Raw genomic sequence first — 20,545 nt, 5'->3', positions numbered from 1 at the left:
ATTCGGAATGTTAGAACTCTAGTTGCTCATTAGATCACTGTAGTAAAGCTACTGCTCACCAGTGACGTCTGCTGCTGGTATTCAAAGTGCATGTTTCAGTCTGCATGTCAGAATTCTTTCATGAAATAGAAGAGGATTTGAGAAGTCACTCAAAATGTGCCCTAATTTTTCTTTCTGCAGCACTAGTCATAATTTCTATGGCGAAGTGAACCCCCCCCCCCCATTTTGTTCCTTTTTAAATTAAATGTTTTAAGAGTTACCAATTTATTCCAATCAAGATGGCTTCAGGTGTGCAATACTTTTTTCATAAGTAAGACTGTTAGTGCTCTAGTTGTTCTTTAGAACACTCTGGGAAGCTGCAGTAGACCACAAAGGAATCAACTGACAGTTGTTGGATGTACATGCTTTACTGAGAATGTAAGGCTTCATTCTCACATGACTGAGAAAGATGATGTTAATTTACAGAAAATATGCTCTCATTTTAGCTTCTAGATCATCTTCCAAACCTCTGTGGGAAAAGTATGAGAAAATAGTTTTCTCTCAAACATGATTCATGATATCCCAGCAGAAGGCTTTTTCACAGGGTAAAATCACCTTAGAACACACCGCAATTACTAAAATGTGTATGGTACCAACAACAAATGAGTTATAATGAAACTAAAGTCTTATAACCCTTTATACATTCTCCTTTTGGTGACCCTCAAAACCTTCCATTCACTGCAATGCTTTTTAATGAGGTGCTATCATGTATATTGGTCCAAGATGGCTGCCAACACTTCTTGGATGAAGTGCTGACAGCCAATAAGATCTCACGATGAGATGTGTGGTTAGGCTCCGCCCAGATATATAACCTTCTTTTCCTTTAATATTTAAAAAACTACTTAACGGATTTACACCAGTTAACAAAAAGGTCGCTTTCTGAACCAAGAGCTACGTTTCTGCCAAATTTGGTGTAATTCCGTTCAGCAGTTCAGGCTGTAGCTTTGTCTAAAGTTTCCTATGGAAATTTAGATGGGGAAAACGCGTTTTGGGACCCCCTTTTTCTCAGCCCCCACTTGACGAATCACCCTGAAACTTTTAAGACCGGAGCTGACCGGAGCGCCCCACTAGTTTTGAAAATTTCGCGAAGATTCGTCAAGTGACGCCAAAGTTATTGGGGGAAAAAAACGCTTTTCCTATGGAAACTAGGTCCTAACTATAACTACCTACTGGCGACCACCAGTAGGATATGGATATGGATATGGATATGGATATATATATATATATATATATATATATATATATATATATATATATTGCTCGACAGCTGTTTCGAGGGCACCCACAGCTTGCCGACCTCCGGTCTTCTTTTCCCACAGGTTTGTCCCCAAAGCCAGGCTTCTTCGCGGCCGACGCGTTTCGAGGTGAGAAATCCTCTTCTCCATGGGCTCCGTTACGAACAGGTAACACGTAATCGCTAGTGCTTACGCCATCCAGCAATATTTATTTGTTTCAAGGCCCCCTGGTGGAGGTGCTCATTTATTTAGCCAAAAGCCCACGTTGCGCAGTTCATACCGTGCGCGCCTCGCCTTTTTTTTACACAGTAACAATTTTTTTTTCCCTTGCGGGTCCTTCAATTTATTTAATAAATGTGATTGTTATTTTTTTTTTTTTTTTTTTTTTTTTTTTTTGCCGGGCACGTACGGTAAGCTTACCGTACGCGCACTCCGCGATTTTTTTTTAAAATTATTAAATGTATTTTTTGTACTTTTTGGTCCTTCGTGGACGCCCTGACAAACGCTAGGGGGTCTGCAACTCTCTCCGTTGCCCCCTTTTCACGTTATCCACCTTTGTTTTTCAGTGCGAGAGACGGAAAATGGCGGCCGACACTTTCTGATTTCGACCGATTCGAATGTTTACAGTCATGTAACCACCAATCAGAATTGAGCTCGCACTCGGCACCGTACGCGTACGGTAAGCTTACCGTAAGCGCACGGAGCACGCTTACGGATATATATATTGATTTAAATGCTATTTTCTCAGGACCTACTGAACAGATTTACACCAGACCTGCAAAAGGCACATCTCTGACCTGAGGACTGCCTCTCTGCCAAATTTCAAGTAATTCTGTTCAGCCGTTCGGGCTGTAGCTCGGACTAAAGGTCCTATGGGAAAATGCATGGGGAAAACGCGTTTTGGGACCCCCCTTTTTTCTCAGCCCCCGCTTGACGAATCCCCCCGAGACTTTCAGGGTAGGAGCGGAGCGGAGCACCCCACCTATTTTGAAAATTTCGCGAGGATTCGTCAACCGGCGCCAAAGTTATTCCAAATAGAATGTTGCGGATTTCCTATGGAAACACGGTCCTAACTATAACTATCTACTGGCGACCGCCAGTAGAATATATGAATATATATATATATATATATATATATATATATATATATATATATATATATATATATATATATATATATATATATATATATATATATATATATATATATATATATATATATATATATATATATCCATATCCTACTGGTGGTCGCCAGTAGGTAGTTATAGTTAGGACCCTGTTTCCATAGGAAAACCGCAACATTCTATTTGGAATAACTTTGGCGCCGGTCGACTGGAACATTTATTTGATTACCTTTCACTACGAAGCGTATAATATGTCCTCCGTGAGCCGACGGTGCGCGATGCGCATCGCGCGTACATGGTACGTGCACCGCGTGCACGGCACTAACTGCGTAAAGTGGGCGCGCGGTGCGCGAAGCGCACCGCGTGCTCACTGTGCGCGCACGGTGCGAACTGCGTTAAGTGGGCGCGCACGCCACGAACTGCGTAAAGTAACTTAGCATTTAAAAAAACGTACAAATTCACTGAAAAAACCATAGGTTTCACACACGTTATAGTTAGGAATTAGCATTTAAAAAACCTTGCAAATTCACTGAAAAAACCATAGGTTTCACACATGTTATAGTTAGCTGGACATTTTACTCATAAAAAACCAATGAAATTCCCCCGTTATAGTTAGTGCAGGCAACTATAACTCACGCGACGCGACCGTATTAGCATCAGCAGAGGATTGCGGTCGCGTGAGTTATAGTTGCCTGCACTAACTATAACGGGGGAATTTCATTGGTTTTTTTATGAGTAAAATGTCCAGCTAACTATAACATGTGTGAAACCTATGGTTTTTTCAGTGAATTTGCAAGGTTTTTTAAATGCTAATTCCTAACTATAACGTGTGTGAAACCTATGGTTTTTTCAGTGAATATATATATACAGAATCCACACTGTACAATGATAGGTGCCCAGTAAGGGTATGTACAACAACTACAACAGCTGCCATTGGCCGAAAGCAACACAACGGCAAACTGGAGAAAAGCCACATGGCCCAGTCAAGAGAGTGGGACGGAAGTACACATCCCAGAAAACCAAGGGATCAGGCAGAAAACGCACTACCGACCGAACGGTACAATTAGACAATCGAGAGACCTTTGAAATGACAACTGCAGGGGAGAACCAACTACACTACGATAGAGAAATAAAGACTACAATGGAGGACTGGAAAAAGGTGCGGAGGTGGACGGGGCCAACACCTGGGAGGTCTATGCAGACAAATAGGCTGTGGCGTAAAAGAAATGAATATAGGAACACCATTGCCACAAATGAAAGTCCAACCAAAGGGCCAATGTAAAGAAGAAAAGGACAGATAGTGAGGCAGTGCCCACAATCCAGGAAGTCCAGAAGCAAAGGAAAGTCCTCTTAAGCATGGGACAACCAGTGCCTGGCCAACAAGCCAAGAAACAATGTGGGTGAGGATCCTGATGACACCCAAGATCATTCTTGGTAGCCTATTAGCAAAAGGAAGATGAGCCCCTAAGGGGTGAGAACTTCAACCGCGCTCGCAAGAAGTGGAGGAAATTCCCCAGAAAGAATCCTAAGGGACCACAAACCTCAGTATGATCCACCCCGAAGTGGACAGACAAGGAACCTATGTCCGAGAAGGACGGAAGAGGAACATTTGCCATATACAGTCAAATAGGGCAGAAGGCACACCTGAAGAACAGCCAGGTCAGTGACGAATATTTGGGTCAGCCAAGGAGGTGTCATGGGAACGGCTCCAATAAAAAATGTGAAGCAACCACAGCTTTGTGCAAGGCATAAGCACAGGAAAAACAGTCCTTGCAAGGGTCACTGAACTGGCCAGGCATTCCAAGTTATGGACAAGGGATGGCCACAAGGAACCCAAGAGAGAAAAAAAGGCGGGCACGAGTCCCACTCACCCATTAATTGAGACAACTAGCACAACAAGCACAAATGCCTGAAGAGAGAAAGAAAGAACAACACTGAGGGCGGACCCACACAAAGAACTGTAGGCCAAGAACCATTTCCCTTCCCTTGAATCCTCTAGGAAATAAGGGCACCAATAGAATGGAAGGGAAGACCCCCCACCCCCTCGACCAGTGCCGAAAAACACTCAAGCAGAACCCCTGTGCACCATCTGCTGCAAGGACAGCAAGTGGAGTACCCCTATACAGGGTACGACGGCATCTGAAACATATTGAAGAATGCCTTCAAGGCATAGAAACTAAGTACCCTGTCGGACTGTGAGCAAGGCAACAGTGCATCCTCACAAAACTATGAAAACACCCTAATCAGAACCGGGTTAGAAAGCAAGGAAGACCGTGGAGCTACCAGCATAGATACTAATAGGGTAAGAAAATAAGACGCGACCCAGAGATCAACCCGGGAAGACAACCTGGACAAATCACAGAAAGAAAATTCCCTTCCGGGGCAGGACACCACACGGACTGTACATGGAAGGACAAGTGAAAAGAAGAAGCCAAATGGCACAGCCACATAACAGTCTATACAGAAGGGAATACAGGAGACCATTTCCAGCCTGAGCAAGTACAATGGGGGGAGATGTAAAGTGGAGTCAGTTGAGAGCCAAACAGATATTGACCGTTGAAAGACATGTCCACCAAAGCGGATTGAACAGCCTCAGAAAAACCAGAGGTTCATAGCCAGACATGGCGGAGAAGAGCCACTGAAAGAGCCATGGTCCCTCCGACAGAATCTGTGGTATCCATGCCACAACGAATCAGTAATGTAGCGAGTGACGACCATCCTGGATCAGCTGAGAAAGATTGTCCTGAGAGTCATCAGGGATGGAGCGGAGAAGGTGCAAGAATGAATCTCAAAGCACATGATCCAAAACACAAGCTGTTTTAAGGGACTTTAAGGCAGAGCTGGTATCAGAAATGGTAGATCGACGCAAAGCATCAAAACCTGTCTGGAGGGATTTTGGGGGAGGCTGCAGCAGCCTGAACCACAAAACTGTGCGGAGTAGGCAGATCGGAAAGGCTGAGCCAGTCTCCAAGGCCTGGATGGTGCCAATAAGTTATAAACTGGTCCACTGAGGCCCTTGTAACAGGTTTAGCCCAAGTGCCCAACAGAATATCAAAGAGGGTTGTTCTGAAGGGAAGCACAGACTCAGTACTCAGCTGGCACTGTTAGAGCATCCCAAGTATAGGATCAATGGCTACTTCCACAGAATGCAGCTACAGTCCCAGAACTATGTCAACTCGTCTCAAAAGCTGAGAAAAAGCAGAGCTCGCCTTCGAAGCGAGGAGGTAAAAACAGGCCAACGGATGGGGAATAATCAAGGACACTAGCATCACTAAGGGCAGAAACCCAATGAATCTCTGGAGGAGGCTGTGTCACATGATCACCCACATCATCAAAATAGCGATGTGAAAAGGAAAAAAATAGCAGGGGCCTCCTATGAAAGCGGAGGAAGGTAGCCTGAAGAGGACTGATCCATCGACGCCGTTCCCGATCAGCACCTAGAAGGCGACAACTCGGTACCGGCAAATCCATCACAGGCGTCACAGGTGGGAACACCAAAGGACTGTGCACTGTAGTCAAGACTGAATCGATCACGTATTCAGAGGGCCCTGCTGACACTAAGGCAGGACCCGCTTGTTTGGAGTCAGTTGAGGCTTAATCAATCTCCCCGGGGCTAAGAAGTGCAGCACAGGCATGAAGGGAGAGATAGTATTCCCTCATCTGAGCCAGAGTCGCCCCGGAGCCGAAAAATACTGGAAGGCACGGCCCATATTCTTACTCTGACTCAGAGATCCAAGGAATAGGAGGCGAGTCAGAGGCACCGCTGGGTATGCGGTAAAGTTGGGGAAGGCCACGCATCGACCACCAAAGGAGTGACTTACCAGGCAACTCCAGGACTCCCCAAAATATTCCCTACTTGGTGTCCTGCCACTCTCCCACACCTCAATCTGTGCATTCCTTCCACTCACTTTTTCCCTACATGCAAAAATATACACCCTATGTGTATTTCCTCCCTGCCCAAAGCTGTAATCATTGCTCTCACAATGAGAGCAGAGAGCTGGCAGCATGTGTTTTCCTATTAGTACGGGACAGTAGAAATGCTGCGGCTGACAGAAGAGAGTGCTTGCACCTATGAAGTAGCACCAGTGGGGAATATCAATCGTTTCCCGCTGTTACTATGTTGAAGCAATGAATACCTGGATTCAGAATCAGGAAATCATTCTAATGGCTTCCTATCAGCACCATAATAATATGTTGTTTGCTAGAATACAAAAATGTGTCTACAGCACGTCTGCATGTCCCACCCCACATCTCCTTCCTGGCCAGTATTAATTGAGCCCCTTAAGGTGCATGGGAATGAAACAGGCTTTCCGTTGTAAGGTCTTTATAAACAAATCTAGATTAAGCACAGTTTTCATCAATAGGCAAATGTAAATCAAGTATTAGTAAGGTTTATTAAACATACACACTCTATTTCTCAATAGGGCTCATAAAACGTTCTGCTTCTAAGCAGTAGCAGCCAGCAACATTAAAATATGGTGAGGCGAAATGCCCAAAAACTCACCATATTTGTTGCGCTGGCACGCAGGGTCTCGTTGAGGGCTCTCTGCTCTCCTAGGCGGTAACTAGGGGCAGTCCGGAAGAAAGGGTAGGACTTCCTCCCTTGTGGAAAATGAAACCAACCATTGGTTGGAGCAGGCTAACCTAGCATTAATTCTTAAGCTGGGGGCCTGCGGCTGCAATCCCTTGGCTGTTTCTCAAGCCCTGGGATTGCTAGCTCTGAAGTGTGCATGTCAGATTGGCTGGCTCTAGATAGTTGGCCAATCTGACATGCGCGCACTGGCACGGGCTGCTTTAATAGTGCAATTGCACTAATCAGCCCTGCCCCTACCCTCGTGCTGTAACACTGCGAGCCTGGGACACATTATAATAAAATGGCACTTATTACCACTTTATTAATGTGTGTGCTTGCTGCGCTTGCAGCAGGCGGGGTACGCTCCTCCACCATAACAGAGGAGCCTCCGCTGCTTCCCTGAAACATGTCTAAATTATGACTCACTAGAAAAAGCTTGTGGAAGTGTACTTACTACTAGTTTTTACAAATAATTTATGTGAACTGCTGTTTAAAATTGTCTCCGATAGGCTTCATATTCTTTTAAAATCAGTGTCCCTTTTTACATTGACAGGTTGCCTATTGTACACGGGTCACAGGCAACAATCTGGTGCATGAATTAAAGCACTGCAACCCAATAGTTCTTGTTACAAATGCTTGTTGATATGCATTTTTTAAAGGAGGAAATTAGTAAACTTACTTTAGTTCACATCCTGTTCACAGTCCTACCATGTAGTGTTGGGCACTGACTTTGCACATTGTTTTTGTTTAAAGAAGAGGTTCCGGTTTGAAGGTGACTCGTGGCATCTCTCGCAAAACCCACAAAGGACCACAACATGGGCGCCACCTTGGATTGTGTTTTTCCTCCATTAGTACATTTCAGTAGGTGTACAGATGTGAAGCTGTATTGTCTGTGTGTATTGGTGGATGAGTAGGCATTTTAAAAAAGCAATCTTGACAAATGTTATACTGCAAGCTTGTACAAAAGGAGGTAGGATGGTGCATGTGAATCTAATGCACTATAGGCTGCAAACAGATTTTAACAGTTGAGTTACACTTCCATTTGCAGCATGAGATACTGCAGCTAATATGCTCTGCACAGGCTATAAAGCAGTACCCACCCCTATATTGGTGGTTTGCGAGCCGCCAAGGAAGAAATTTGGAAGAGTGTTTTAAGCACAGATTGCCCAACTTTGCCTCTTGTCGGGCAAGAATGTACATGCAGTCATGCTTAGTGAATATGTGGACAGAAGACCATGTGATTGCCGTGAGGAAGGCTACCTTCTATGACAGGAACTGCAGTGGGTAGAAATGTAACAACACAAATGGTTGGCTCATGAGCTGGGAAGAGATACCATAAAGGACTGGGGGAGTTCTGAAGGGATTACTGTTCTAAGGCCTTCCATTAATGCCTTAACAGGTATTTTGAATGTCAAATGGTGTTGACTATTCTTCAGGTAAACCTTTATAGCAGCAGCCTACCTTTTTAATAGGTGCAGCAAGTTATAAAGACTTGCATTAAGGGACAGGTGCAGTAGTGGGCCCATCTTTTCCATTTGGCCTCGTAGCAATTCCTGGTGTTGGGCTTGCAGGCCTCATTAAGAATGTACATGCATGCTTCTGGAAGATGAAGCTACCCAAACTCTAAGATCGCAAATCACAAGATTCAGTGTCCGGAGTTTGGGATGCTGTATGCGATGTGAGAAACGTCTGGGCACAAAGGTAGCTTTTCCTGGGGTGTATTAACATTTCCAGTAGCAGTGAGTACCAGGGCTCGCTCGCACAAATAAGTGCTATCAACATGAGCCTTATGGTGCCAGTTGCATTTTCATTATTACAAATGGTATCAGAGGTGGTGATGAAGCATACACAAATGTCAATTTAAAATTCATCCATAGAACATTGCTCATGGACTGTGGCTATTTGGAGGTGAAGCTTTGGCATTTTGTGTTCTTGTGCATGGCAAAGAGATCACCCAATGATGTTCGCCAGCGGTGGAAGTAATGTTGGTAACCCTTAGCGTTGATCTCCCATTCTTGTATTTGCAATGTCAGACTAAGTATAAACAGAGTACCTTTACACTGGAAGTTATTCAATCAGGAATACCTTTAGTTTACATCTTGGATAGTAAGTGTTTTTTTTAAATCTATACAGTTATACAAAAATAAATGTATATAAAATTTGTATTTACTGAAAAGTTATGTTTCGGGCTCAAACACGTAATACCACTGAAGTTCACCGGTTATATTTATGAACATACACAACACAGGATATAACTCATGCTTGTCCGCCATGTTGTTCAGAGTTAGTTGCTTTTGTGAATCTGTACTGATTGGTTTGTAGAGAGAGGGCTACAATGAGTTATGCAGTGCGTTGGGTGTTATGTATTTATACCTGATGAACTGCAGTAATTCTGCATGTTTGAGCAATAAACATAACTGTTTTTGACTATATTTTTTCAATGAATGTCATTGTTTTTTATTAAGATGCACTTTTAACCCCTGCTGCACATGGCCTTTGGCATTGCCCGACAGGTGTTCAGTGGGAAGGAGCGGGTTCATGAAATGCTTTGAGGCTGAGTAGCCCTTTTTTTTTGAGTGCTTCAAGGATTACCCAGAAATCTACCTGTGGCGTATGTTTTAATGGGCTGTGTTTTTCAGATATGTCTGTTGGCAGCAATACCTAGTCTGTTGTGACAGTGTCTGTTGTGCTGCATGGCCTTCATCATTTACGGGCCCCATTTCTCATTTTCTCTAGGTAAAAACCCACCTATGGGCCGAAGAGATGTTCTATGTCAAAGGTTAGGATGAGGAGGTGGTGCAAGACTTCCAGTAGGAAGTCAGGTGTTCTCATCCAGGCATATCAACAGAGGACGACAATGGTGATGGTGTCCCCCGAGGCCATATCAGCAGCATCTAGTATGCAACTGATGTCGGTGTTTAAAGCTGTCTTTCTTTCTTGAATAATTTCTTTCCCTCTTTTTCTGTATGTTACTGGAAGGTGCTTTATGAGTGCCTCTATCTCCTCCACTGGTGTCTGTCATACCTGGAGAGTAACAATATGAACAACAAGAGAGAGAGGGTTGAGACAAACTCTTAATCCCCCTATATCATAAATCAAACAACAAAAGAGTGTATATAAAGACAAAAGAAGTAAGAATTCCAAGCGAGGCTACGGAAATCTTAGTATAATTATGTGCCCTAAGCAAATCAATCTGATATGTATAAAGAACCCTCACTCACCAACCTGGTTGCTGACATGCTTCATCATAGGGTTCCACCAGAGGTGCCTAATGCACCTCTGGTGTGCTTCAATGTTTTAATTATATGGAGCGCAAATATCAGACCAGTGAAAACAATTTAAACGTGGTGAGTGTACAAAAAAAGGTCTGAATTAAAAAGTACACAGGATTCGTCCAAAAACAATTTTAATGGCGACGAACCTGGCACTATTTAAAAACAGGTGTACAAAAGGACGTTATCCACTGACGTAAATTGGTCAGGTATATCCTATTTGTTTGTCAGTTTGGTCGACATGTTTCAGCTTCTATTCGTCACTGCTCGAAGCTTTCTTCAGGACCTATCAAACGTACAAATCACCTTGGCGGTATAAGCTCACTAAGGCTTACCCTAACCTCAGGTGAAGAAACAAGACCGAATTGACTCACGGTTCTGCAGTGGCCTTCGAGAATTTCCCAAAAAGCCTTTAAGTGTGTGTAAAAAAACAACATCAATGTGTAGTACATGTGTGCATTATACATATCAGTTCATTGTGTAGTATATACATCTCAAACCTTCGAAGAGACGTAAAAAAAGGCACACATGCAAATTCTGACAAAATTGTCAAGTATAAATCAACAGTGACATAATTGCATGTCTCACTGTCTTTGGATGAAATCACTACTCGAAAAACAAACATTGCAAGTTCATCTTAATGAATCATCAGTAGAAACGAATGCGTTACTCATTTCTAACATTAATTAAATACCAGGTGATAAAACAAGTCTACTTATAGATCAAATACTGGTCCATAGCCTGAGTTGAGAAAGCGCCATAAACAAACGGTGCATACTCCCACAAAGAGCGAGCAACAAAATTGGAAGAACAAACAGGGCTTACGTGTATTTATGAACGTATACGCTCCTTAGGCAAGCGAGTGGGTGGCGGGACTACAGAACAACTGCAATTGGAAAAATACGGGAAGATTAATCGTGAGTTCATCAACCCGCTATTTATAAGAAAGAAAGACCGCTGAAAACACAGCAGCATTACAAGCAGTACTCACTTCGTCCAAGTCCCCTGCCAGGAAAATCAACCTATATACTCCCCTCGTGCCTGGAATCGTTTTCGGACCGACACATCCGTGTTTAAGTAAAAAGAGGCGGCCAACTGATTGGAGATATCCACCAATCACGGCGAACTGCTACCAGAGTCACGTGACCGGCAGTCATGCTCATCATCAAAAATCGAAAATCGAGGAGGGACTGCCCTTGCCGTCTCGAGACTCGAGCTAGAACGCTAACCTTGAAAATCTGTCGCCTACTATCAAGCTTTATTTAAAACCTTGCAGATACATTTGTCAGTTTTAAAGTGTCAAAACAAGCGTAACTGCATCACAAATCAACATCGGAAATATAAATTGAACCGTTAAACAAAGTAAACCTGTAACATTAGCAGGTCTCTTAATGAAGTCATTGCAGAACAAAAACCCTCGACATTATTAACAATCAAAAAATGTCTACAGGAAAAGGAGAGGACAAGCTTAATTAGTACAGGTACTGCTGCACGAAAAGGTCATGTACTAGTGCATAGAGAGTATTCATTCATGATTCAAAAAGACTCTAGCGACACTATATTAGTAAGGAGTTACGTAGTGTATGAAGAAACACTAATTACTGCGCCTCATCACTGTACCCCACGGAATGTTGTCGTTCAGCCCCACTAAATGTGTTGACATTGGGGGAATTGAGCCCTGGTTTAATTTGCTCAATAATCGTCCAATGTAGATCATCCACAGTATGATTCAAACGCAGGAAATGTTCAGTCAGTTTCGTTGTATTTCTTTTACATTGAATGTTACTGCGATGTTCACCTATACGCTGTTTGATCTTCCGTGTGGTCATCCCTACATACTGTAAACGACACGGACAAGTGACAAATACACTACATCAGAGGTGTTACAATTGGTGTGACCCCGTTGCGTCCAGATTTTATCCCCTTCCAAAGACAATGTCTTAGTGGGTGTAGTCAGATGGCAAACACTACATGACCCACACGGAAAATGTCCCGAAACTGGTGGAAGACCCCAAGCATTAAGGACAGAAGGATCACCCTCCCTCTGAGTATTCCTGGGTCTTGTGTGGACCAGAGAGTCCTTGATACTCTTAGCCCTTTTATATGAAAAAAGAGGCTTTTCCCACTTCAACTTATTACTTGTAAGGATCCTCCAATGTTTTTTGACAGATTTTGAGATGGTATTCGATGCAATATTGTAAGTAGTGACACATGTCAGAGGTATATCCGTCATTTCCTTGACAGCGGTCTGTAGAAGGATATCCCTAGGTTGATTCCTAACCCTTTTACAACTAGCTGTCAAAATATTTTCAGGGTAACCCCTCTGTCTCAGTTTGAGAGTCAGATCTTTGGATTGTGTCCTGAAGTCCTCAACCTTACTACAATTGCGTCGAATGCGTAAGAATTGACCATACTGTAAATTTTCCCGCAATGGTCGTGGATGAAAACTAGAGAACGTCAACAAGTTGTTCTTAGAAGTGGGTTTATAATGTGTTTTAGTCAGTAACATCCCTTCCATCTTGGTGACAACTACATCCAAAAACACCATCTCTTCTTTATCATAGGTATGGGTAAATGACAAATTGGAGTCACAGGTATTGATCCAACTGAAAAACTCAAGGAGAATATCCTCAGGCCCTTCCCAGATGATAAAAATATCATCTATATACCTCTTCCAAAAAGAGAGATACACAGAAAAAGGGTTGGACGAGCTCAAAATGTGCTTACGCTCAAAATCATAAACATAGAGCCCCGCCACACTCGGTGCAAAAGTGCTACCCATCGAAGTGCCTGTGGACTGGAGGTACAATGAACCCTGATATTCAAAGAAATATTTCTTAAGTGCCAGAGTCGCACATTCAACAACAAATTGTTTAGGTCTTTTGAAAACCCATGGCTCTGAGTCCAAAGCTTCCCCAATGACTTTGATGGTATCGTCTTGGGGAATGTTTGTATACAAACTCTCGATGTCCAGTGATACAAGGATGGTAGTGTGATTGTTAACCCTCAAATCTTGTAATAATGCCAAGAAGCTCTTAGTGTCTCTTAAGTAGGTAGAGGTGTTTTGAATCAGTGGTTTTAAGAAGAAGTCACAGTAGGTGGAAAGGGGTTCTAACAGCGACCCTATACCTGAGACTATTGGGCAGCCTGGAGGAGGTAACTTGTTTTGATGCATCTTAGGCAAGGTGTAAAAATAAGGAATTATACCCAATCCTTTAGTCAGGTAATCAGACTCATGTTTGGTAATATATCCACTAGACTCTGCATGTTCCACCAGATAACATATAGTCGCCTTTAGATGAGGAGAGGGATCAGTAGAAAGAGGGATGTAATTTTTGGAATTGTTCAAGAGACGCCTACATTCCAGATCATAATCAATAGCATTCTGTATCACAATCCCTCCCCCCTTGTCTGCTGGTTTGATTACAATAGAAGAATTTTGATGTAATGACTGTAAAGCCCGGAATTCTGCCGAGCTCATATTCTTGTAAACTCCTTTGTCCTGGAAGGATTCCACATCATTAAAAACAGCCTGCTCAAACGCAGTTATTTCAGCTGGAATTAGGTGTGGAGGGGGTGTAAAAGTCGATTTCAGTCGTACACCAGTGTCACTAGGATGATCTACAAGGACATCAGATTTGCTATTTTCGAAAAAGAATTTCAATTTTAATTTCCTGAAGAACTCAGAGAGTTCACAATGCAAGCGAAAGCAATCAAATCTTGCAGTAGGGACAAAACCTAGTCCCTTCTCAAGTATCTCTTTTTCAGTCCGGGTTAAGACAAGTGAGGACAAATTAGTAACTAGACTCTCTGGTTGCTGGTCCCCACCTTGCTGCGTGTATAATTCCCTACTCCTTCCTCCTGTTCCCAATGCACTTGGTTGTTTCCTCTCCTCCTCCCTCTTCCCCGCCGGCCTCTGTCTTGAAAAGGAGGGCGAAAAGAGTTTTGTGGAAAGGGAGGTGGCCGTATAAAGCCAGGATTCCAACCCATCATCGGGAATTGTGGATGTTGAAAATGGTTGTGATAACCTAGGCCACCTAAATTCGGAGGCGGTTGCCAATTGGGTTGATAGTGATAAGATCTATTTCGGCCCCTGCCTCGTTGCATAAATTTCATACTCTCACTGCTTGAGCCACTTGAAAAAGAATCATTGTCATCCTGTACCTGGAGAGTAGGCTGACAGATTTAGTGAAGTGCATTGTGTGGCAGCCACCCGCTTGCCAGCACCATTGATCTTGTTATTCCGGTGGAGGCATTATCACTGGTGGCTTGAGTAAACATCCTATTCTGTGCCATGGGTATGACAAAGGACAGATGTGTGACATGGGTGAAATTGGATATGGGATAATTTGGGCCGCCTTATACTAATTTTCCATCTGGGTTGTGACAACGCTTATTTTCAGTGGGCCGCTGAAGGCTCCTCTGAAGGCTTTGGCTCCACATTGGAAAGCTCCGTTTCTGAGAAGTCTCAATGAGGAAGTGGAGTTCCTCTTCCTTCATATGGGGTTTCACTATAGGGTGGTCTGCAGCCTGTTTTTATGACACCATGATATATATTTGTCTCATCTGGTGGGGAGGGTTTTATGGGATATGGCTCTAAGGATGCACCATCTGGAAGTTTCACCTCATATTCGGGCCAAGAGTTGTCCCTGTCATTGGGAGTTAGTCTCACCATAGGGAACTGGTTGGTCTTCTGTGGGTTCCTGGTCTCAGTCTGTGTGGATGCACTGTTATGGGGACAGTAAAAGTGCAGATGATGCTGGTGTGGGTTCAATATGCTTTTTCTTGGGAACAGGCAAGACTCAAGTTTCTTTTGAAACTGAGTCTTGGAAGGTAAGATAATGTTTTTTGGCATGTCTCATCTGATGATGAAGGGGATGCAAGGATGTGGCCGATGACCCTATCAGTGTAATTCCGCCTCTGCTGTACATGCATTTGACCCTCTCAGTCTGCAGTCTAATGGGAATCACTTAGAATTAAGCTTGGTACCGGCACTGAGGGTGCCTTCAGAATCTATTTTGTTTCAGGGAGGGGCTGAGCAAACTCTTAGTGTAGAGGCTGAGATTCTCTGCGCTGAGTCACAGACTCTGGGATTTCTAGCATCACAGAGGCCTTTCTGGTTCTAGGTGCCTCGGGAACCCATTGCCAAGGCCTCTCTGGAGGCAGTTCTGCGACTGAGACATGGCTCTCTCATGACGTTCCTTTCCATGGAGCCAAGCCTCAATTCAAGGTTGAACTCCGGAGGGAAGATCCTCCGAGTGGAAAAGTCCCTTCAACTTCCTCAATGTCCTGTCTGAACGGTGGCTTAGGGGAGCCTTGGTGCTGCATCCTATAATATGCCCACCATCAATTCCTTCAGTGATGGATGATTTTCTTGCATTAAAAGGCTTTACAAGTATAAAAAGAAGACTTGTTGTAGTCCCTTGAAAGACAGGGGTACCAGACCTGCTACTATTCTCAGCATGGCTTATTGCATTTGGGGTACAACTTAAAAGGCATAATCTCCATACCTTCCACCCACAAGTCATTCTTGTACGACCTTGCCTCATTTCTTTTGACCAGATTCTGCTCCAAAGCAGTTGACAGGCATACGGCAGCTGCTGTAATTGTTAACGATAGCACAAAGGTGTCTTGATGTCAAAGATAGAGAGTTTCTCATCGTCTGTATTACAATGGACCCAGATCACTTGAACATATGCCCAAACCTTATGGAGGGAAAAAAAATATCTAGGGTAGAGTCTGTCATGGTTCATTGCGAGATTCAAGGGAGGCATCACGAGTTACCTCGAAGCCCAAACCTCTTCTTCGAACAAAAACAAATTTCCACGCTTGATGGTAGAAGTGTAAGAGAATGTGGTTTACATGCTGGATAAATATTGTTCCTTTCTTATGTTTTTGACAGGTAATGCAATCCATTCCCAGGAACAGTGCAATGGGTATTTGCAATGACAGTTTTGGGTCTATGGGCTTCTCAAAGAGTGTTCCATGAAACAGCTTTTCCAAAAGGTACAAGGACATAAGAGGTTCCTCCTCTATCCACCTATTAATTTTTTTTAATACTTTTTCTGAAAGCAATGCATAATGAACATAGCTAGATGTATGGCCATTATAACATCAGCAAGAATGTGGAACACATAAGAATTGGACTTATGGTCAAGGGTGATATGTATGTGGATAAAGATACCTTTCAAACCCAGTTACAGTATTTACCTACTGTAATTTCAAACATTTTCAGAACATCTAGGACAGGTTGACTGAGTAAATTAGGAATTTACATTGGCCCCTGGCACATTTCTACCAAATGTAACAAACACGCTTGTGTTTCATCTTTAATTAAACTTCACAAATATCATAGGTGGGACTGTTCACCCATCTCTTATTCCCACCACTCCCATTCTCCACTTTAAGTGTCTATCGAATACCACATACTCCCATATTTCTTCAGCACCCCCAACTCTAGTGTTCCTAGAACAAGTATCAACATTTTGTATGCAATTATGGTGTGTATCATGACCTGTATTGTTGACGTACAAAAACAAGCCGTGATGGGTAAAATGCTTTAACGTTACCAAGAAGACGTGTTTCAGTCCACTGGCGGCTTGCTCACAGTACCAGCACACTGAGGGACCAACCTCATGCACATGAACCTTGGTCCTGAACTGTCAGACAACATAACCACTAAACAACAACAAAGGCAGTCCATGACCATTTTGACCATTTTGGGCCTCTTCAGTGAGGTACCGTTTGAGCTTTATGGAAGAACATGGGATGGATCTGCATCTGGGTATGTGCGTTTTTTCGATTCTTGGGCAGACAAGATGGCCAGGCAATGTAGCCTATCTGTTCTTAATGGAACAGGACCAAGGCGGATTTACTTAAGATTGGTAATCATATGTAAAAACACAGTGAGGAAAAAATAGTTGACTACAATATGGACCTTAGTAATTATCAGTAGAAGAGAGTAATTTAACAACCCCACTGACCACTTTGTTTTTCTCAGTAACATGCCAAAATGTGGTTGCGGACCCAGATTTGGGTCTAATGCTTACTGTAGTACCAGATTCAAGCTGTACTTCATTGAAGAAGTCCAAAAAGACATCAATTCTCAAATGCTCGAAATACGACCAGAACCGTGGCCCAGAGGGATCAGACATACAATCTTCTCATTATTGCATTTAAATGTGGAATTATTTGGATGATTTTACTGGAAGGATTCCCTCATCAGGCTAGTGGAATAAAACCTGGTAAATTATTTGCTGCAAATCAGCATCAAGGGGGAGAGCTAGTAAAATAAAAGACAATAAAAGTTAGCAGCTTCTTATAAAAAGTGCACCACGAGCCAGATAGCTCAAACCTAGGTATCTGAAAAATAATGACTGACAATGCTTTTACACCCAGGTGAACTGTGTTTTTTTACCGAATCCATAACAGCAATCACTGAGACAGAACTACTGACCTTCAGCAATAACCATGAAGAAATCTGAGCGGACATGTTTTTCAGGGTTAAGTATTTGATCACATGCAAAATGTAACACACCCGCTGAACATATGCCGCCCCCACAATACTCACTTTGAGATTCCCAATGCCGTTATCTCTGCTGGATGAGCATTGTCTTTACGATCAAATGCTGTATGCATAGTTAGTTTGCTTCTGAATACTAACTGTCTCTCCCATCTATAGCCTTCAAATGAAAAGACGAAAAAAGATTCAAAATAAATACTTAGATTGTCCAAATACACAAAATGAATATACAGTGGTTTACACAGGAACCATAAGGACGTGAAATTGCACAAACACCTTCATCAAATTTCTTCGATTCCGGATTGACCCATTCACTGACAGACTATTTCAGGTTACACATACAGGGATATATCACTCATTCTCAACACTGCGAAAGATCATATAGCACTTTCAATAGAGTTTTATTTTTCCTCTATCAACCATTTGCACCACACATCATTTTGTACTAAGAAGAGCATTAAAGAATATTACATTTTTCTTACTGTAATTGTACACACCTCTCACATTTTTTGAAGCACAACACACTTGAATGGAGCAAGATGGATGCACGCCACCTCCCTTTTAAAAAGGGCCTTTGCACGATGACATAAAAACAAATTATTGTAATTCCCTTCCCTTACAGATTCGCTGTCTGACCAACTATCTGGCCTTCCGGAAGGCAATTAAAACCCATCTCTTCCCTCCGCTGTAAGCCCTAGCTCCCTTCTGTGGCTTTTTTCTGCTGTCAAAGCCAGGACACACTGTTGCTGGGGCGGCTGTGCGCTTTATAAGCTTATATAACATAACATGCCAACAAAGGCACAAGACTAGGCATAATTCCGTTCCAAAGTCCATTATTAAATGCCTTGCCGAACTCAACTTTGGGTGCTACTGTTACGTGGAGGTGGAACCACGGTAAGTATCCAAAACAGTCCCAAAGGGGTTCAAAACACTTACAGGAATCCAATTTTCATCATTAATTTAGCAAGTGACCAATTTCGGCGCTAGCCATTTTCAAACTTGCAGCATTCATTTTGTCGCAGCCCAGGTGAATTTTAAAGATTGAACATACATTGTCATTGGACAAATGTTGATGGTAAAATTAGAAGTAGAATGAGAACTGCTGCATTGAGTTCCTAGTTCAGTCCCCAAAGCCGCCATGTCAATGCAGTTTACTTTACCACAATCTGCAGGGCAGTATTCCTGCAATGTTAAAATGTCCATGTTTCCATTGTGGATTAATTCCTTATGGACTCATTGAGGAGTTGATCTATGTGAGAAATTTTAACATGGCACGAATGCTGCTTTGCAGATTGTGGCAACGTAAACCGCATTGACATGGCAGCTTTGGGGACTGAACTAGGAACTCAATGCAGCAGTTCTCTTTAGATAATGGACACGTAATATATATTTTTAAACATAAATAAGAAGTACTGTAAGGTCCGTTAAAAAAACTTGAGTAGGAAATGTCAGCTATGGAACGATATGCACGTACGCACTTTATAATCCAAAATTGAACATGTTGTTCACCATCAGGAACTGTCCGATTATGAGACAAATGAAAATGTTTGTACAAGAAACTGTACTTAGAACTATAAATGTCATATTAATGGAACTTTCCAACTGAATGTGATCTATAACAGTTTAATAATTAGTGACCAAGTGTTGTTGGGACTGAAAATAATTCTAAATTAGTGCATAAATGCATGTTCCAAAATGGCGTTACTATTTACCTTACGTCTCTTGCTAGGAATAGCAATAAAATGGTCCTCTTTCTATTAGTATTTCTTCAAGGAAGTAAGCATTCAAATGGAAAAGCAAAAGTAGCTTGTTGTCGTGAACAAGGGTGCGGGTGGCAGCCGAAACGTATAGACGATAACACACATGTAAGAATAAACAAGCCAGAGTAAAAACCAACGGAGTGCCGGTTTCGTCCTTTTTGAGTCAACGAGGAGTTTTGTTTGTATATGCATATGTGTATACATTTATACGGGATACGATAGATACATTCAGTGAGACCATAACTGCTGAAGTGAAAAAACTCAACTGAATAACGAAAGCTAGCAAGAAAAAATATAACATTAACCAACAAAAATATTATCAGCTGATCAGCAAATTATGTGACAATGACACCATCGTCGTTTGCAACTCAGATAAAGGGGGCAATGTTGTGATCTGACCAAAACAGCAATATCTAAAAGAAGCCATGTCGCAACTTAACGACAGAAGCTGTTACAGACCGAGTACCAAACAAACAATGCTAGCTGCTCAACAGGACTTGCACACCAAACTTCTTGCCTGGAAAAGTGTGGGCCTGGTCAATCCGGTTGAGTATAAATATATGACAATTGACTATCTAAAACACCAGTTATATATTTTATGCCAAAGGTCCACAAGAACTTAAACAATCCTCCAGGCAGGCCAATCATCAATTACTTTTTTTTACAAAGCCATGTAAAATCTTTGCCACCTTACATACAAGATACAACAGACTTTTTAAAAAAGATACAGAATATCAGCGGGCAAAATGATTATGTGTTATTATCTTTGGATGTATCAAACCTGTACACATCTATACATCACAGAGATGGGCTACGTGCTGTTGATCACTTTTTCAGCAGCAGACAGAGTATCATCAACACAACAAGATGATAATGAGTTTGATTCAATTTTGTCTCAACAACAACTACTTCTTATTTTACCAACAACTATACCAACAAATAAGGGGGGTGGCTATGGGGACGAGCTTTTCTCCTAGTTACGCTTGCCTCCATATGGGGTGGTGGGAGGAGTTAGTG

General features: G+C 42.5%; 1 protein-coding gene across 10 annotated transcripts in view; it reads right to left on the bottom strand.

Moving 5' to 3' along the window:
* The window catches only part of WDFY3 (WD repeat and FYVE domain containing 3), a 1,391,721-nt gene that overhangs the window by 43,950 nt on the left and 1,327,226 nt on the right, over window positions 1–20,545 (bottom strand). For all 10 annotated transcript variants that reach the window (XM_085636566.1, XM_085636564.1, XM_085636563.1 and 7 more), the window contains one exon: window positions 17,817–17,928. In XM_085636566.1, the coding sequence (XP_085492692.1) occupies window positions 17,817–17,928 (112 nt within the window). The remainder of the gene's footprint in view (window positions 1–17,816; window positions 17,929–20,545) is intronic.

Source organism: Triturus cristatus, chromosome 2_1, assembly GCF_964204655.1.
Source record: "Triturus cristatus chromosome 2_1, aTriCri1.1, whole genome shotgun sequence".
NCBI lineage: Eukaryota > Metazoa > Chordata > Amphibia > Caudata > Salamandridae > Triturus > Triturus cristatus.
The sequence above is the reverse complement of the archived record's forward strand: the minus strand, read 5'-3'. Positions and strand labels throughout refer to the sequence as shown.